Source organism: Coptis chinensis, chromosome 3 (genome assembly GCF_015680905.1).
Source record: "Coptis chinensis isolate HL-2020 chromosome 3, ASM1568090v1, whole genome shotgun sequence".
In the NCBI taxonomy this organism is placed as follows: domain Eukaryota; kingdom Viridiplantae; phylum Streptophyta; class Magnoliopsida; order Ranunculales; family Ranunculaceae; genus Coptis; species Coptis chinensis.
The window spans coordinates 94,821,923-94,840,734 of record NC_141458.1 but is presented as its reverse complement, the minus strand read 5'-3'; the positions used below and the strand labels follow the sequence as shown (position 1 = coordinate 94,840,734).

The 18,812-nt window shown below is 33.4% G+C and overlaps 1 protein-coding gene across 1 annotated transcript; it reads left to right on the top strand.

Annotated features, from left to right (window-relative positions):
* The first annotated feature begins 377 nt into the window (after window positions 1-377).
* Window positions 378-13,541, top strand: LOC147511803 (dolichyl-diphosphooligosaccharide--protein glycosyltransferase 48 kDa subunit-like). Its single transcript, XM_086598566.1, has 4 exons — window positions 378-395; window positions 2,455-2,851; window positions 2,960-3,063; window positions 13,350-13,541. Exons 1-4 carry the CDS (start codon window positions 378-380, stop codon window positions 13,539-13,541), a joined length of 711 nt encoding a protein of 236 aa, XP_086454692.1.
* Window positions 13,542-18,812: the final 5,271 nt, after the last annotated feature.

Here is an 18,812-nt window from a genome sequence, read left to right as displayed (position 1 = left end):
GTTAAAGAGTTTGAAGTCATTGAAGTTGAAAGGGAAGCTGAAGCAATAAACAACAATCAACAATCAACATCATCATTGTTATTTTCCAACATCTTGAAAGTAAAGGTTGGTTCCAACATTCTATCACTACCCTTACTATTTCTTCTTCTTCTTCTTCTTCTTCTTCTTCTTATTTTTTTTTATGTGTTTTTTTGTTCCAATTCTCCGTCTTCTGTTTGGGGTTCTTCTTCTGTACTTTCTTTTTGGTTATTTTTCTAGGAAGGGTTATTCCCAACCCAACCCACCCAACTTAATCAGAGCACAACACGACAACGGTGATTTTTTTTTTTTTATGCTGCGTGCTTATGAAACTATGTTGTTGATGGAAAAGAACAATCATGGAATTCATTGTAAAGGTAAGTATTATGTAGCTGTCAAATAGACATTGTAAAAAGAATGAAATAATATCGAAAATAAATAAAATAAGAACTGTGTTGTGTTTTTTTTATAGGAAAAGGAAAAAGGAAGATTGATCAACCTTATTAGTAAATCTAACTATTTTTTCTGTATTATTTTTCAACAGGAATAAAGTACCTTTGAAGGAGTAATTGAAGTTGTTGATTAACTAATTGAAGCTTCAAGTTTGATGATAGACGTAGGAGGCTCTTTCAAAGAGTTCTTCAAGTCTAAGAGTTTCAGGCTTTTTCAAGTTTGAAGTCCTTGAAGTTGGTATTTAGAAAATTTGATTGTTAGGGTTGGAAGGTTTTTGTTTTATTAGGATTCATAGTTTATTAGGTCGAAGGGTTTCTATTTTAGAATCAATTTATCTATTTTAATGTTCTGTAGTTATATCACGAATCAAAATTGTGATTGGCGTGTAATTGGTTTGTTCTTAATATATGTATCTCGAGAACATCCTGCGTCCAATGAAATTCAGGGCAAGGATCAATTTGTAATAAATCAAAATACTGTCCTGCTTTGTAATTAACTTTGTGTACCCACTTAAAAATACTGCTGTCATGGCCTCCTAAAATTGCAGATGAGCATTTTCGCCCACTGTGCATTAATAGATTTAGACTAGATTTTGGACCCGGGCATACGCCCGGGATCTATTAAATATTTTGTGTGCTGAAAATGTTTTACAAAATGTCTCACACAAATTTTCGAATCAGAATATATTTTTATTGAAAATAAACCGAAATATGTTAATGATCAGCGATTATGGTGCATAAGTACTTGGAAACTAAGAGATAAAATTGAGATAGCCTCCTCACTTTGTGGTTTAGGATATTAATATGTAATTTTCAAATAGAATTATCTTAAACTCGATCTAGTTTGTATAATAGTTTTCTTAGATTTATGGTGATTTAGCGGAAAATTTTCGAATCAGAATATATTTTTATTGAAAATAAACCGAAATACGTTAATGAGCAGCGATTATGGTGCATAAGTAGTTGGAAACTAAGGGATCAAATTGAGATAGCCTATTCACTTTGTGGTTTAGGATATTAATTCGTAATTTTCAAATAGAATTATCTTAAACTCGATCTAGCTTGTATAATAGTTTTCTTAGATTTATAGTGATTTAACAGCAAATTTTCGAATCAGAATATATTTTTATTAAAAATAAACCGAAATACGTTAATGAGCAGTGATTATGGTGCATAAGTACTTGGAAACTAAGGAATCAAATTTTTAATCCGTAATTTTCAAATGTAATTATCTTAAACTCAATCTAGCTTGTATAATAGTTTTATTAGATTTATGGTGATTTAGCGGTAAATCATCACCGTTCAACTTACGTACTAATGTGTACAAATCACTAAAACAGATTGATTGTTTCCATATCATCAAAGAATATACTACTTCTATTTGAAACATGAACTTGTCCTATGAACGGGTGTCATTATATTAAATTATTCTAAAAAATATTAGCAACTATGCATAGCTATGAAAAAATAAAAATTATATTAATTACTCATTTAAATTTCTTGCACCACTCTCACTAGTAGAAAAAAGGCTTTTTATGACTGTTTTAAAATGTTATTTGTGACTGTTCTATTTAAAACGGTAACAAATGGCATAAAAGAGTTTTTGTGACTGTTTTAGAATTTTTTTTGTCACGCGCGTTGTCTAAAGCGGGACAAATAGTATTTTCCTTTTGCGCTCAAGCACAAGCAATGACCCGGGCCACAATTTGTCACTGTTTGTACTAAACATAAATGACTGGTGGTATTTCTCATCACTATTACGAAGGCCAGTGTAGTCATTTTGCCTAATAGTCCCGTGAAAGTCAGTTTCTTCAACTAAACCGATCACTCTCTCCACATTTCTCATCTTCTTCATTCTGGTACAAAGCATTATCTTCTCTCTCTTCAATTCCAATTCTTAGTGGTTGTTCGATAATAAAAAAAAAACTCCCCCTCTCTCCAGCTATTCGTTATAATTCTTTAATTTCCATTTCAGGGACAATAGTCTGAAGGTTTGAGCCACCTCGCTACTGATTCGAATCTCAAATTATCTAAATACGGAGAGTATTTATACGACAAGCTATTTTTATTCTCACCAACTGTTCAAAAATTTGGTGGGTCTTTAGATTTGAATTCTGTTTTGGGGTTTGTTGATTCGGGTAGGGATTTGATTCTTGCGGTTGATGGGTCGGCGTCTGAGTTGGTTAGAGAGATTGCTACTGAATGTGGTGTTGATTTCGATGAAGATTCCAAGGCTGTGGTGATTAATCATGGGAGTTTTGCAAATGGAGATCATATGTTGATTGCTAGTGATGCTTTTATTGATTTTATGATGTCATTTTGGGGAAGGAAAAATCGAAGCTCCTATACTATTCCAAGGGATTGGTCATGCATTCAATCCTGTTAATAGCCAAGTAAGATGTCATTAGCAAGTTTTAAGTACTTTATACTCTATACTTTGATTTGATTTCTTATGGTATGCTTGGTTTTTTATTTGTATGTTTTGAAAGTTCTACATGCTTCTCCTTCTGCATATTCTGCTAATCCAGAAAGCAAATTGTCTAGTCCTCCATCACTTACAGGATCTATAACTTCTTTGGTTTCAGGTGTGCAGGTATGTACATGTCTCTCTCTGGTTCATATATACAGTGTTTAACTGGAAGCTTTTGTGGTGATATGACTACTCGACTAGAATATTGCAACATCAATCCCACAGAGTGACTACTTTTTGGGTGGTTGACGACTTATTTGGGTTTTGCTACCTATATTTCATGTTAACTGAAATTAGTGTTAACATTAATCTCTTTGTTTCAATCAAGAATCCTTTAAGAAGTAAAGTTGTTTAATGTTTGAAAGAATGGTTCTATGCTTTTGTAGGACACACAACATTTTGAATCGAATAGTTAATTTTTGTTTTTAGTTATAGACTTGCAGCATCTTAAGTCCTTGATGGAATTTTCATTTGTATAGTTATATCAAATAGTGGGGCTTTCAAGTTATACCAATGCTTAACAGGTTGCCTTGCATTACATTCAATATAACACACCCGGAATGAGCTGTTACAAATTTTTCTTAGTGTATAAAATGAAGATATTGCTGCAGTTTCTTATTGAGACGTGTGTTATATATTAGTTGTTATATAGCACTAACTAGATGCCACTCACCCAATACATTATGTTCAATTTTCAGTTTCAGTTTTATTCAATCTATGATCACATACTGGGTGTGCAAAACGGAGGGGACTGTGTGTGTTGGAGTTGATTTGGGGTGGAATGGACGTTGGAGCTTATCTCTCTCGATGTAGTTATACAAGGTGTTAGCTCATTCATGATGTAGTTACTTATTTTATACAAGTTGTTAGCTCATTCATGCTGTAATAACTTATTTTAGGAACACTGCTACCTGATCTACTTGATTTGGATGTCGAATTGAATGTTCAAATTCCAGTTCAGTTCTTAGAAGTTGTACATACCACTTCTTTTGCCACGTTGGATCTTAAGCTTATTGGTTAGTATGTATTTTTTTTTTATGTCAAGAGCAATTAACTCTTTTTTCAGTAGTCAAGATAACTTAATAGCTTAAGCCTAGTTTGGAATTTTATTTACCAAAATAGAAACTAAGAACTAACTTCTTCCACTACTATTCAAGCACTAGGTCTCATCGTCTTCACACTCCAGTTCGTTGAAGGTATTGAAGCTTCTCCCGAGTTCGGATCGAATGGGGAAGCATTTATTTGTCGCTCTCCTTTCTCTCTCTCGAGTTCACGAGTATCCTACAGTATGTATCTCGGTCCAAGTTATGCATTCAGGTATTTGTATCTTAGATGCATAGCCAATTAGTGGCATTTTCTGATAAATTTGTTCAGATGAAGAATGGTACCCGATGCAAGTGCTTCAATACCAGAATGGGTATCATCTACCATTTTTGTTGTAGGTATTACAACTGCATGTTGCTTGTGTTGGTGCAGCCAAGTTTGTTGCACTCTCTTGCACTACAACTAGATTATTCGCTAAATGCAGTTTCCGAAGGCACCAAGTTTGTACTTAAGTTTACTAGTGTCTAAAAGGGTTTCTGGGATCTTGTTTAATGCTGATTTGAATGGTTTGTTCTTGTTATCAAGTTATTTCTTTGATGATCATTGATGGATGCTTGCATAGACGGATAAAATTTCTTCATACTTAATGGTTGCTGATTTGAGGTGATTCTTTTTATATTAAATTGTTTAATGAATGAGTGTGGTGTATAAGATTTAGTTATTAGTACTAGTGATTATTAAGTTAGTTGAATTCAATAATTTTTTACAGATCCGGCGAAAGAAAGGAAGAGACGTATATGCTCTTTTGGGCTGACCATATCAGCTAGGAAGACCAAGTGAATCTGATGATCAAAGAACCAATCTCTCGCAGATGGATGAGTCATAGTAGGAGGAGGAAAGGATCCTTCACACAAATAGATAGGACTGATAGAGATGCGGTGTCGGATAAGCTAGGAATCTCGTGGTCGATTAAGACCAAGTCAGACCTTATAATGCTAGGAAGCAAGTTATGATATGAACCTAGAGTCAATAGTGGCATTACGTGTAGGTGACCAAGATCTCGGAAGAAATAAAGGGGAGTCAATAGGCACTGATGGAATACTTGTTATAGATAGAATTTTAAGTCAACTCGGTATATGAGAAGTGCAATCTACTGAGCCTACCTATTGCGGTGTTTTGCAATCCCCATGGAACTAAAATTGGTTTCAATATGGGGTTACCTATTTTTTTGTTTTCTTTATTTGGTTTGGGTATCTGCCCATAGGATATAAATAACTGAGATTGTCAATCTGGGCTTTTTCTCTTGATTGCTAGCATGAACTTTAAGATTCACTAGCCCTATTTTGCTAATAGCGATGTTTCCTTTGTTGCTTTTCATTGACTTGTTTGCCTCATTTAAGTTCTACCCAAATGATTGAACTTTTATTATCCTCTCTTAATTTCATATTTTTGCAGGGCCCTATGCAACTAGAAAGTAAACAATGTGGTATTCATGCAATGCGCTTCATGCGAGACATAATGCACATGATTCTTCTCCGTTGCCATTCAAAGTAAATAAACTATCTCTCTCATTTTAAATTAATTTATGCGTGATATCTTTACTCTTTAGCGACCGTGTTTTATATTTCTTTTTCTCTATTTTGCAAAATATTAATGATGTTGTTTCTTATATTTAAGATAAAAAATCTTAGCAATAAAAAGGCTTTCACCGACAAAGAGGTAGATGAAGTTCGAATGAACTTTGTTAAGTTTATTCAAGAATGTATTATGAACTATCCTTAAGATGAAGATGAACGATAAAACTGAAAACATTCATGTGGGTGATCGACTTTGGCGAGATTAAGTTCTTTTGTTTTTTCATTTGGATTTGGATTTGGATTGGATTTGGATTTGGATTTGGATTAGGCTGATTAAATTTTTATGTATTAGATTGGAAACGTGTTATTTATTTTATTATGTTCTATGATTAAGTACAAATATATATTGGTTATCCAAGAGAATGGAATTAGTACTTTATGAATGCTACTTGAAGTTTAATTTATTATATTAAGGTGTGTAGTTTATTACTGGGAAATGTTTTCACATATTAGCACTATTTTATTATTTTTTAAAAAAATAAAAATAAAAACATAGTTCACGGTTTTGACAAAACCGTTATGAATAGTTAACCTATTTATGACTGTTATCAAATGAATACTTCACTATTTTGTCAAAAGCATCACAAAAGAGTTGATTTTTTGTGACGGTTTTTATATATTTGTCACTGTTTTATATGGTAGAAATAGGTAATCAAGAAGAAATATTTTTCACGGTTTTGGGAAAAAAATAAATGACTCCTACTCCGTCACGGTTTTAGAAAAAAAAAAACAGTGACAAAAGACTTTTTGTCACTGTTTTTAACAGTGATATAAAGCCTTTTTTCTTGTAGTGTCTCTATAAAAAAGAAGCACCAAACCTTGATAAAACTCATCGACTTCTTTTTATTGTTAGGTTTAATAATTAAAGTTTGATTAAAGTTTTGTGAGAATGTCCAATGTGGTGAAGATAATATTGAAGCTGCTTGAATAACAAGACATTTCCAATCACAAAAAAAGAATTATAATAAACACTATTTAAAATGCAAAACTATATTTATCGATACATTTATTCTCCTTACATATAATACAAATATGTTTTAGGGTTATTAGTTCAATGCATTTGCATCAAGTTTCTGATTTTTCATTAATTATATATTCTTTGAGGTTAGTTTAATGTAGTACGTTGCATCCAGTTTCCAATTTCTCATTAATTATTCTTTGAGGTTAGTTCAATGCAGTTGTAACAAGTTTCCGATTTCCCGTTAATTATTATTTGAGGTTAGTTCAGTGCAATTGTATCCACTTTATGATTTCCCATTAGTTATTCATTAAGGTTAATTCAGTACAGTTGCATCCAGTTTTCGATATTTCATTAATTAGTCTTTGGATTAGTTCATTTTATTTGCATCCAGGTTCCAATCTCCCGTTAATTACTCTTTGAGGTTAGTTCAATACATGATCTGCATCCAGTTTCTGATTTCCCGTTAATTGTTTTTCTAGGTAAGTTCGATAGTTTTCAATTTCTATACAGTTTGCATACATGTAAAAGTCTGTTTTTATAAACTCATTTTCGTTTTGGGTTCCTAATTACTCGTAATTACTCATGTGAGAAGGCTAAAAAAGTGGATATTTATGCTTTGAGGTCAGTGCGATGCAGTTACATCCGACTTCCGATTTCTAGTTAACTATTTTTTGAGGTTATTTCAATGCATTTGCATTCAATTTTTGATTTCCTGTTAGTTAATCTCTGATTTTAGTTTAATGCAGTTGCATCTAGTTTTTGGTTTTCTGTTAATTATTCTTTGAGGTTAATTTAATGCAGTTGCATCCGATTTCCGATTTTATGTCAATTGTTCTTTGAGGTTAGTTCAATACATTTGTATCAAGTTTCCGATTTCCCGTTAATTATTTTTTGAGGTTAGTTCAATGCAGTTACATCAAATTTATAATTTCTCATTAATTATTCATTTAAGTTAGTTCAATGCAGTTTCATCCATTTTTCAATGTTTTGTTAATTAGTCTTTGAGATTACTTCATTGCATTTGGATCCAGTTTTTAATTTCCCGTTAATAACTCTTTAAGGCTAGTTCAATACATCTGCATCTAGTTTCTGATTATTTATGCTTTGAGGTTAGTTCAATACAATTATATCCGATTTCTAATTTCCTGTTAACTATTCTTTGAGGTTATTTCAATGCATTTGCATTTAGTTTCCGATTTCCCACCAATTATTCTATGAGGTTAGTTCAATGCAGTTGCATTCGGTTTTTTTTTTTTGAGTTAAGTTCAATGTATTTGCATCTAGTTTCTGGTTTCCCATTAATTATTATTTGAGGTTTGTTTGATGTATTTGCATACCATTTCCAATTTTATGTTAAATATTTTTCAAAGATTTACATCCAATTTCTAATTTCCCGCTAGTTATTCTCTGTTATTAGTTTAATGCAATTTGTATAAAGTTTCCGATTTCCCGTTAATTACTCTTTGAGCTCAGTTATGTATTTGAATCCAGTTTCCGATTTCCTTATAATTATCCAATGTGGTGTGTAATACCAACTTCTACTAATCCATCTGTAGTGTCCTTGCAAACATGACATAAAAAGTAAATTAAGCATAATTTATTATGTGGGATTATCAAAGATTATCCAGTTCCCGATTTCCTGTTAATTATTCTTTCAATTATGCATGACTCACTATGTAGAATGTTCAAAGATTATCTACGAACGGGTGTTGTTATATTAATTATTCTGAAAAATATTTGTAAATATGAAGAACTATTATATATTAATATTATATTGATCACTCAACCAAATTTCTTATAATGTGAAAACTTCACTCTCCATTAAAAAAAAAGAACTCACCTTTGATAAAACCCTTCAACTTCATTTTGTTGTTTAATAATAGAAGTTTGATTGAATTTTTATGAGATTGCCTAATAAGGCGAAGTTCATATATATTGAAGCTACTTGAATACGGAAAGAGATAAGATAAACACCATTTTAAATGCAAAACTATACTTATTGAGATATTCCCACAACATATAACTCAACTATATTTTGAGATTAGTTCAATGTATTTGCATCCAGTTTCTGATTTTCCGTTATTTATATTTTAAGGTTAGTTCAATGTAGTTGCATCCAATTTCCAATTCCCGTTATTTATTTTTTGAGATCAGATCAATGCAGTTGCATCCAGTTTTTTATTTCTCGTTAATTATTCTTTTTAGTTAGTTCAATACATTTGCATCCAATTTCCAATTTCCTGTTAATTGTTATTCGAGGTCAGTTCAATGTATTTGCATCTAGTTTTTGATTTCCCATTAATTATTCTGTGGGATTAGTTTAATGCATTTGCATCCAGTTTCCGATTTCTCGTTAATTATTTGATAAAGTTTCATTTGCATATAGTTTCCGATTTCTCGTTAATTATTGTTTGAGGTTAGTTCAATGAATTTGCAACCAGTTTCCGATTTCCTGTTAATTATTTCTTGAGGTTTTGCATCCAGTTTATTTTTTGAGATTAGTTCAGTGCAGTTGCATTCGGTTTCTAATTTCCTGTTAATTATTTTTTAAGATTAGTTCCACGCATTTGCATTATGTTTTCAATTTATAATTAATTTTTCTTTGAGGTTAGTTCAATGCAGTTGAATTCAGTTTTCGATTTCTCGTTAATTTAATATTTGAGGGTTAGCTCAATGCATTTGCATCCAGTTTTTGATTTTCCGACAATTGTTTTTTAATGTTAGTTTGATGTATTTGCATCCAAGTTTTGATTTTCCGTTAATTATTCTTTGAAGTTAGTTTAATGTAGTTGTATCCATATTCTGATTTTCTATTAATTACTTTTTAAGATTAGTTTAATGCTTTCATTTGCATCCAGTTTCTGATTTCCCGTTAAATATTATTTGAGGTTAGTTCGATACGTTTGCATCCAGTTTTCGGTTCCTCATTAATTGTTTTTGGCGTTAGTTTCATTTAGTATTATACATATTTTAAAATATTTGTCATTATTGCTTTGCCGTTATTTTTATTTTTATTTTTATTTTTTATTATATATTTTGTGATGTTAATTTTTGTATAATTGTTCCGTGTTAAGGATATATTCGAAATAAGACGGTGCTTTATCATAGACACTAAAATTGTATGATTTGTAATAGGGAATTAGTTTCTACAAATCACCTATTTTTTAGATTTTTTTTTATTTGATCAAATATATAAGAATTGGAACACTAAAAGTGTTTGATTTGTAATAGAAAATTACCTTATACAAATCACCTATTTTTTAGCATTTTTTTTATTTGATCAAATATATAAGAATGAGAAATACACTCAAACTTTCCAAATATAAAAATTAGAAATACACTCAAACTCTCCAAAGAGGTTCCATGTACGTTAAAAAAATACTATATTTCATATTAGAGTGCCACATAGGATAGAGAAAAGGCTAACTCTCATATTAGAGTGCCACATAAGTGAGAGAAAAATCTCACCTAGAACTCTCTACTTTAGTATATAGATAGTAGATATCAAAGGATTTGGAATTCATTTTTTTTTGTAATTAGTATTAGAGTTTACAAAAAATTGGAGACTCTGTGAAGCCTTGGAAAATAGAGCCAAGAGGGTATAGCTATAATATATATCTAAGGACACATATAAAGAGGTGTCCCATGTGGGCTCAATAGTGGGCATCCATATAGGCCCACGGATTTCAAAACATAATCAATACAATCCAACAATTACATCTCTATTTTGAAGCCAATATTGACATCTTTTTCTTTTTTCGGAAAATTGTAAAAAAAAAAAAAAAAAATTATGAAAGTACACATTCTATGGGGGCAGTTTCATATTTTTAGGGAACACAACACACGTTTACCTGGTAGAAAAAGGGACAATGCAAACAAAATTAGAATTGGTAAGGTTTAGAGGACCTAAGTAAGAATTAGAAATGTTTATCGAGAAAAAAAGTAAGAATTAGAAATGTTTATCGAGAAAAAAAGTAAGAATTAGAAATGTTTATCGAGAAAAAAAAGTAAGAATTAGAAATACAAATAGAATTAGAATCATAATTCTCTATATATATAATAACATTATAGTTATGAGGCGCTCTCTTACAAGCCAAATAACATATTCAAAAGGCGCCGAATGATTTGAGGAGGGGTCAATATCAATAAATTTTTGTACAATAAATAAATTTAATTGTTTTCAAATGGCTGCTACCGATGCAAGTATTGTAGTGAAGAAGAAGCAGAGGTTAAAAGGAGGATTGGGTCCTCATAATTATAGTGGTAGTAGTTGTTATTTCAACCTAGAAATTGGGCTCTAGACACTTTCTTTAGCGTGTTTTTTGTCTAGAGAAAGGCCAATATTATCTTTTTGATTCTACTCCAATTTTAGCAACACGTTACTTTTTGGGTGTATTAACTGATTTTAAAATTTTTTATTTTTTCTTTTTACCCTTTCATTTGTAACTGTCAATTTTTTTTACAAATAATAAATAATACAAAAATCTACTGTACGCAGGCTATACGTGTGCACATCAATTGAGGCCACTCATCAGGCAAGGGTGCGTGTGTATTGCTCCAAGATGTACAACAATCAAATAATACAATTGTCTTATATAAAAAAAACCATTTGTCCTATCACAATTTCACAATTTGAATTACATCAAACAAAGCTTAAACATGTTATTCAAAATTATCAGAGATGCATTTTAAATTGCTAAAGTTGTATTGAAATTAGTTGTAATCAACATTTTTTTTTTTTCGTTTTTGAAGTTGATGTTTCCCACATTGTTTTGGTTTCCCTAGAAATTCATCTCACTTTTAATTGGAATTTTGTAGATTTCGGATGAATTTTAGTTATTTTGATTAACTCACTACTCTTTTGATAACTGATTTGTTTGTAGCCTTTTTTTTTTTTTAATGGTAGTTGCTTCTTTAGTTGGGACTAATAAAAAATGTCAAAATTGTAAAATTGACTAATAAAAAAAGGTCAAAATTGTAAAATTCAGTCTGAAATTTGAGACAGATGTCACATTTCAGTTTTTGTGGAGGAAAAACGATTTTTTTTTTGCTATTTCCTCTCAACTTAAGAAATTTGCCGCTGTGTACCTATACCCAATTTTCTGTTATTTCAATAGCCTGCCCGATCGAATAAATAACTTTGGAAATTCTCCATCGTCTCACCGCGGAGGATCTCTCGAGTTGCAAATGTGTATCCAAGCGTTTGTCCTCTTTCATCTCCCGACCCACTTTCGAGAATGCTCACTTACTTCGATCGATAAAACGACAACAACAAGAACAAGGGATAATATTTACAACTGTTACAAAACCCACTAATCTCATTCCTAATTATCAGTATAATCATTTCTCTATCAGCCTAACACCGCCAATACCGCCATCATTGAATCCCCGAAAGGATTTGAAAATGCCTTTTCTCAAGCTTAAGAAGTGGGGCACAGAAGAACAAGTCGTTGATGAGAATGACAAGGAGGCTATAACACCCCGTGTTTTATTCTTTTTTTTTCATATAATAATAATGGATAATACATAAAATAGAATAGGATAAGTGTTAGTGGAAATAGGAGACGTGGGTTTATGGGATAAACTCTCTTCCCTATTTCGGGGATTTTTAAAAACAGAGAAGAAAAAGATAAGGTTGGAAAAATACCGTGAGTTTTTCTGAAAGAAGAAAAGGAAGAGTTCTTCTGTTAGCTAGCTAATAATCGGAGCGCGTTACAGGTGAGTAGATATTGTATGTTTTTCATAAAATTTTCGTTTACTGTAGATTGCATGAGGCTGGAAAATATATGATTTTTACTGTTCAGTTGTTGTTTTAAGATTTAGTTTTATACTGGATACTATTTAATGTATACTTGCGTATACATCTTGATTATCGTTTGAAAGACCATTTGTCTCCGAAGACCTGCCCCGATACGTTGAAACAAAATGATTAAATAATTGATTAATAGTTAATGTAAATGTCGGGGTCGAGATAGGTAAATATATATGCGTTTTGAATGGACTGTGATTGTTTGGTTTATGGGTGAGGTCGGGTGTAGAATCGGTGGTTGGGTGAACTGTGATGGTTAAATATTGGTTTGGTTGTGTAATGGAGGTTGAAAGGGGTTGTTGAAGCTTAGAAGCTAGTTGTTAATGGCGGCAACAAAGAAATTTTGCAGTAGGTTATGTGAACATTTGTTGATTTGGTTTTTGATGCATGCTAGAATGATGATGGATGTCGGGGAAGTAAAGGTTTGATGGTTGGGTTAATGTGTATGGTTGGGGCGCTGTTGAAGCTTTAAAAAGGGCTGTAATGGCGTCGAGACCAATTGGTGAGGAGTGATGATGTTTGGGGTTTGATTAAAGTTAGGTTTTTGGTGGAGATCAAAAGTGGAAACCGATTGGTGGTGGTTGGAGGTTACAGTGGTGCAGGTGAAGCTCTGAGCAACCATTAATGGCGTCGATCACGAGTTTCACAATATAAAGGAATCGAGAGTTGATGGTATAGGTAGGTGGGGTTTTCGTGGGGATGAAAACCGCTGGGTTCATTTTGGTTATAGGTGGCGAGTGGTGGCTGTTGTGGTGGTGGTGGCGCTGGTGGAGTGAGGAAGAAGATGACAGCGAAATTCATTTTTTTAATTGTTTAGAAATTTGGGCTGTGACATTTTGGTATCAGAGCTTAGGTTAGCCTAGATTTTGAAGGTCTAGGTGATCCTTGGAATGTGGTGATTGGGTGTGTTTGAGTTTAAGATGTTTGGAGTACTAATAGAAGTCCATTTTGTTTTAAGGTGATGGCTGGAGATGACAATGACGTTACTGGTACTGGAAGTAATACCATATCTGCTGATTTGGGAGCAATATTAACTCAGTTGGTGCAAACTATTCAGAGGGGTCAACATACTAATCTAGGAGATCCTTTTGCTAGGAGAAACAAGGATTTTGCTACTTTAGGAGGTCAGAAGTTCAAGGGAGAGAAATAGGCCATTGATGCTGAGAAATGGGTTACTATGTGTGAGTCCGTGTTTGCTAAGATGCAACTCACTGAGGTGCAGAAGTAGGAGTTGGCTTCTCACCAGCTGGAGGGGTCATCTTTATTTTGGTGGAGGCCTATCAAGGATAATGTGGATGTGGGAACTATGACTTGGGAGGATTTTCAGGTAAGATTTGAGGGAAGGTTTGTTCCTAATGCTGTTAAGGAACAATTAACTGAGGAATTCTTTAATCTGACCCAAGAAGGGAAAACTGTTACGGAGTATGTGACTAAGTTCAATGAACTATCGAGGTATGCTCCTTATCTAGTGGATACCCAAGTAAAGAAGAACCAGAAGTTCATCCGTGGACTAGAGCCATATCTATCGAGTTATTTGATATCCTTTGATTCAGAAACTTTCGATCGCGTGTTATATTTGGCATTAAGATATGAACAATTGGATAATAAACCCAAAGATGAGAAGATTAAAGAGAATGCCCCAAAACAAGCCAGCTTACACCTTATTTCTAGTCAGCCACGTCAAGGGCAGAGAAAAAGTCAGCATCACCCATATAATAGGCAAACAAGTAAGCATGTGAATAAGGATGCGAGTGCTTCGCTAAAGAGATTTGATGGTAATTGTTTGAACTGCGGGGAAGTTGGGCATACTATTCGAAGATGTTCTAAACCAAATGAACTAGTAGGCAAGTGTTATAAATGTGGACAGTTGGGACACTATGCTAAGAACTGCACTGGTTAATGTTAGGTATGTTTGAATTTGTTGTTTACTAGTTCCTTTTTGGTACTTAGCATGTAAGATTTATCGTATGATTATGAAAATAAAATGCTGGTTGTTTTAACGGTTAGCTCTTATGAAATTTATAATTGAAATTGTTCCGCACGTTATAGTGTTGTTTTCCTAACGGAGTTTTCTATTTGAAGTAAGTATTGGCTAAAGAAGAAATTGTTATTTTAAAATTTCATATTTGAGTAATTTGGAATTTACCCAAGGAATAAGGAAAACCCTTTTGATAAAGGTTGGATTTGAAAGTTTTTTTTTTTATATATTGTCCAAGTTATGTATATCGTTGGTGTGTGATCCAATATACATAACATCTCTCTGTATGCATCGTTGGAGTTTGATCCAGTGTATACATGTACACCGTTGGAGTGTGATCCAGTGTGCATACCACACATTGTTGGTGTTTGATCCTATGTGATGGTAGATAGTTAGTATGCATCGTTGGTGTGTGAACCAGTGTATACTTGCATATCGTTGGTGTGTGAGCCAGTATGCATGCATCACATTGTAGGTGTTTGATCCTATGTGATAGTGGACATAGTATAAGTCGTTGATGATATGAATCTGTTGAACTCTGAAAGAATGATTTTAATTAAGTGTTGACAATTAAAGAAAACTAATTACGTTTATTCCTTTTAAGGTGTGTATACTTGCGTATACACATATGTCTCATTTTTATATGGGTGTACTATGATCATTGGGTGCAAGCTGTAAATGATGTGTTTAATTTAATCTCCCTGCTGACATGTTATACATTATTACTTAAAGTTTAGTTGTTGGGATACAAGATTACAAGTTGTTAAAGATTTATTGGTTGATACTTGTTGTTTGGTTAATTTATATTTATTGGTTGACGAGATCCTTTTAAGGTGTGTTTAGTTAATTTATACTCTACCTTGAATCTCGGGATGAGATCCTTTTAAGGTGTGTATATTATAACACCCCGTGTTTTATTCTTTTTTTTTTCATATAATAATAATGGATAATACATAAAATAAAATAGGATAAGTGTTAGTGGAAATAGGAGACGTGGGTTTATGGGATAAACTCTCTTCCTTATTTCGGGGTTTTAAAAACACAGAGAAGAAAAAGATAAGGTTGGAAAAACACCGTGAGTTTTTCTGAAAGAAGAAAAGGAAGAGTTCTTATGTTAGCTAGCTAATAATTGGAGCGCGCTACAGGTGAGTAGATATTGTATGTTTTTCATAAAGTTTTCGTTTACTGTAGATTGCATGAGGCTGGAAAATATATGATTTTTACTATTCAGTTGCTGTTTTAAGATTTAGTTTTATACTGGATACTATTTAATGTATACTTGCGTATACATCTTGATTATCATTTGAAGGACCATTTGTCTCCGAAGACCTGCCCCGATACGTTGAAACAAAACGATTAAATAATTGATTAATAGTTACTGTAAATGTTGGGGTCGAGATAGGTAAATATATATGCGTTTTGAATGGACTGTGATTGTTTGGTTTATGGGTGAGGTCGGGTGTAGAATTGGTGGTTGGGTGAACTGTGATGGTTAAATATTGGTTTGGTTGTGTAATGGAGGTTGAGAGGGGCTGTTGAAGCTTAGAAGCTGGTTGTTAATGGCGGCAACAAAGAAATTTCGCAGTAGGTTATGTGAACATTTGTTGATTTGGTTTTTGATGCATGCTAGAATGATGATGGATGTCGGGGAAGTAAAGGTTTGATGGTTGGGTTAATGTGTATGGTTGGGGCGCTGTTGAAGCTTTAAAAAGGGCTATAATGGCGTCGAGACCAATTGGTGAGGAGTGAGGATGTTTGGGGTTTGATTAAAGTTAGGATTTTGGTGGAGATCAAAAGTGGAAACCGATTGGTGGTGGTTGGAGGTTATAGTGGTGCAGGTGAAGCTCTGAGCAGCCATTAATGGCGTCAATCACGAGTTTCACAGTATAAAGGAATCGAGAGTTGATGGTATAGGTAGGTGGGGTTTTTCGTGGGGATGAAAACCGCTGGGTTCATTTTGGTTATAGGTGGCCGGTGGTGGCTGTTGTGGTGGTGGTGGCGCTGGTGGAGTGAGGAAGAAGATGACAGCGAAATTCATTTTTTTGATTGGGCTTGGGGCGAAATTTGTTATGTGGGCTTGGGTGTTGTCTTTTGGAATTTCAATTTGGATTTTTAGTTTTAGACTTTGGGCCTTGGACTTTGGGCTTTTGGGTTAGAGGAGTTTGGGGCTGGTTGACTGCTGTTGACTTTTGGTAGGTTGACTTTGACTGTTGACCAGGGTTGACTTTGACCAGTTGACCCAATTTGACCCTTCAACTCGGATTATAATTTGGGCTATTAGGATAGGTCTAGGGCTTGTCTTTAGGCTAAGACCCTTTATATATACGTGTGTACGTGTATTAAATACTATGTGATATTTCAGTTTTATATACGACGATATGACACTTATACATCCATGAAATTAATAACGCGTAAACCAAAAATACATGAATCAAGATACTCTTTCGTTCTCTGAAATAATATATGTAATAACGTTCAATAATGCGTAAACAAATTTACCACCTTTTTTAAAACTTTCCACGCCTCAAGTTTTGGATTTGAGTTTTATGACTGATGATGTCATATGTTAGGTGGGCATTTATTGAATGTGTCATAAATGACCATGTTAGCGTTATATATGGGTATTCATTGAATGTGCCATGAATGACCCGGGTATTCATTGAATGTGCCATGAATGACCAGATTGTTTGGACTGCCCTAGAGAGGAACTAAGGTATTCGCCTTGCGGGTTAGTTGTATTCTTTGATTATGCGAGTGTTTGGGTTTACTTTTGAATACCTAATAATATCTACATATGTTATATGGAAGTTCTAACTTTCTTTTGTAGGAGGGTAGGACTTAATAACATTTTGTGCAGGGATGCGGTCCTACCCTTATACAGCAGTGGATATCGGTAAGTTTTAATTCAATGATTTAGATATTAAAACGAGTTATTTGAATGAGTTAATATAATGGAAGTTTTGCTTGGAAAGAAACTATGCCGGTTGAAATGACGGAACTACCTGTCTTCCAAGCTGAGAATGATTAAGTTATGGGAAAATATAACGTGATTGTTTGGATAATTAAAGTATGATAATAGTTTTATGTGGTTAGTCTACTCATACCAGCAAATTCCATTTTGCTGACCCATGTTTGCTTTGTTTTGGCAACGTGGGTGTGTTCTTGGGAACATAGGTGGAAGGCAGTGGAACCGCGGCGTTTGATTTGGATTTGATCTGGAGCAGTCTGGGAGTTTATTCTTATTAGGTCTGTTCTTTTGAAAGTATGTAATAACGTAGTTTCCTATTCATATGGAATGAGAATACGATGTTGAGGACCTTTTATTCTTAGAATGGTATATTGATGATTTTTGGATGGAAGATAGACTTTCATAAAGTAATAAAGAGAATTTTGGAGATTCCTTTTGTTGTTAAGATTCTTTATGATGTGGGTTTTAGGTTTTGACATGTGTTGTATCCACCTCGTCATAGCCTGGGTTTTTAGACAATTGAACATAGTGATGTTTGAGATATTTATATTTCAAATATTCATTTTTTTAATTGTTTAGAAATTCAGGCTGTGATAGAGGCTGTGTTATGTTTAAAAGCATCATGTGACGGTTTACTCCTCTTTCAAAACAAGTATAATCCTCGATTTCTTTACATATCCAACCCCATTACCTCCCACTTCCAGGCTGTTCCTCCTTGTGGTCCATGTACTGATTGGGCACTATTTCCTGGTCATCATTCTGCTTATGTTGGTAAATACAAGGTGTTTGGAATCCTGGACCGGACCGTATTCCGCACTCTTACTCAGGGGCGAAACCAGGATGTAATATCAGGGGGGGCTAGTTTGAAGTTCACTTCTATGATTTTTTTCTTAAGAGAACCAATCAAATCAAACCATTCCATCTACTCCTTGTGTGAGTTGTGTCAAACGAAACTACGTGAATATCTATTTGAGATCATAATTAACTAACATTGTAAACAAAAGAGTCGTCATTTTTATTATAATACTCAAAATTGACAAAAGAGTGAGTGTCGTCACTACAAACCTAGACAACTATAACAAAGAGATTTAAACAAAGTACAAAATATCGCACTAGCGAAATTTCGCCTTACATGGCTTCTTAATAAATTCATCTACTATCCCATCCAAATCGACTTCTTTAGCAAACTCTCGTTCAATATAGACAGTCATACAATCGGTAAGAAACACATCCCCCATCTTGTTACGAAGTCGTGTTTTGACGATTTTCATAGCTGAAAATGCTCTATCTGTAGTTGCCGTGGAAACAGGAAGTACCAAGATAAGACAAATCAATTTATCAATAAAAAAATAGTGTTTTGACTTTTTTTTTTACTAATCCTTGACATAACTCAGAGATTGTAGACATTTTCTTAAAAAATAGCATGATTAACCACATCAATCTTGTAATGTTGCAGTTGGCTTCTCAAAATATAT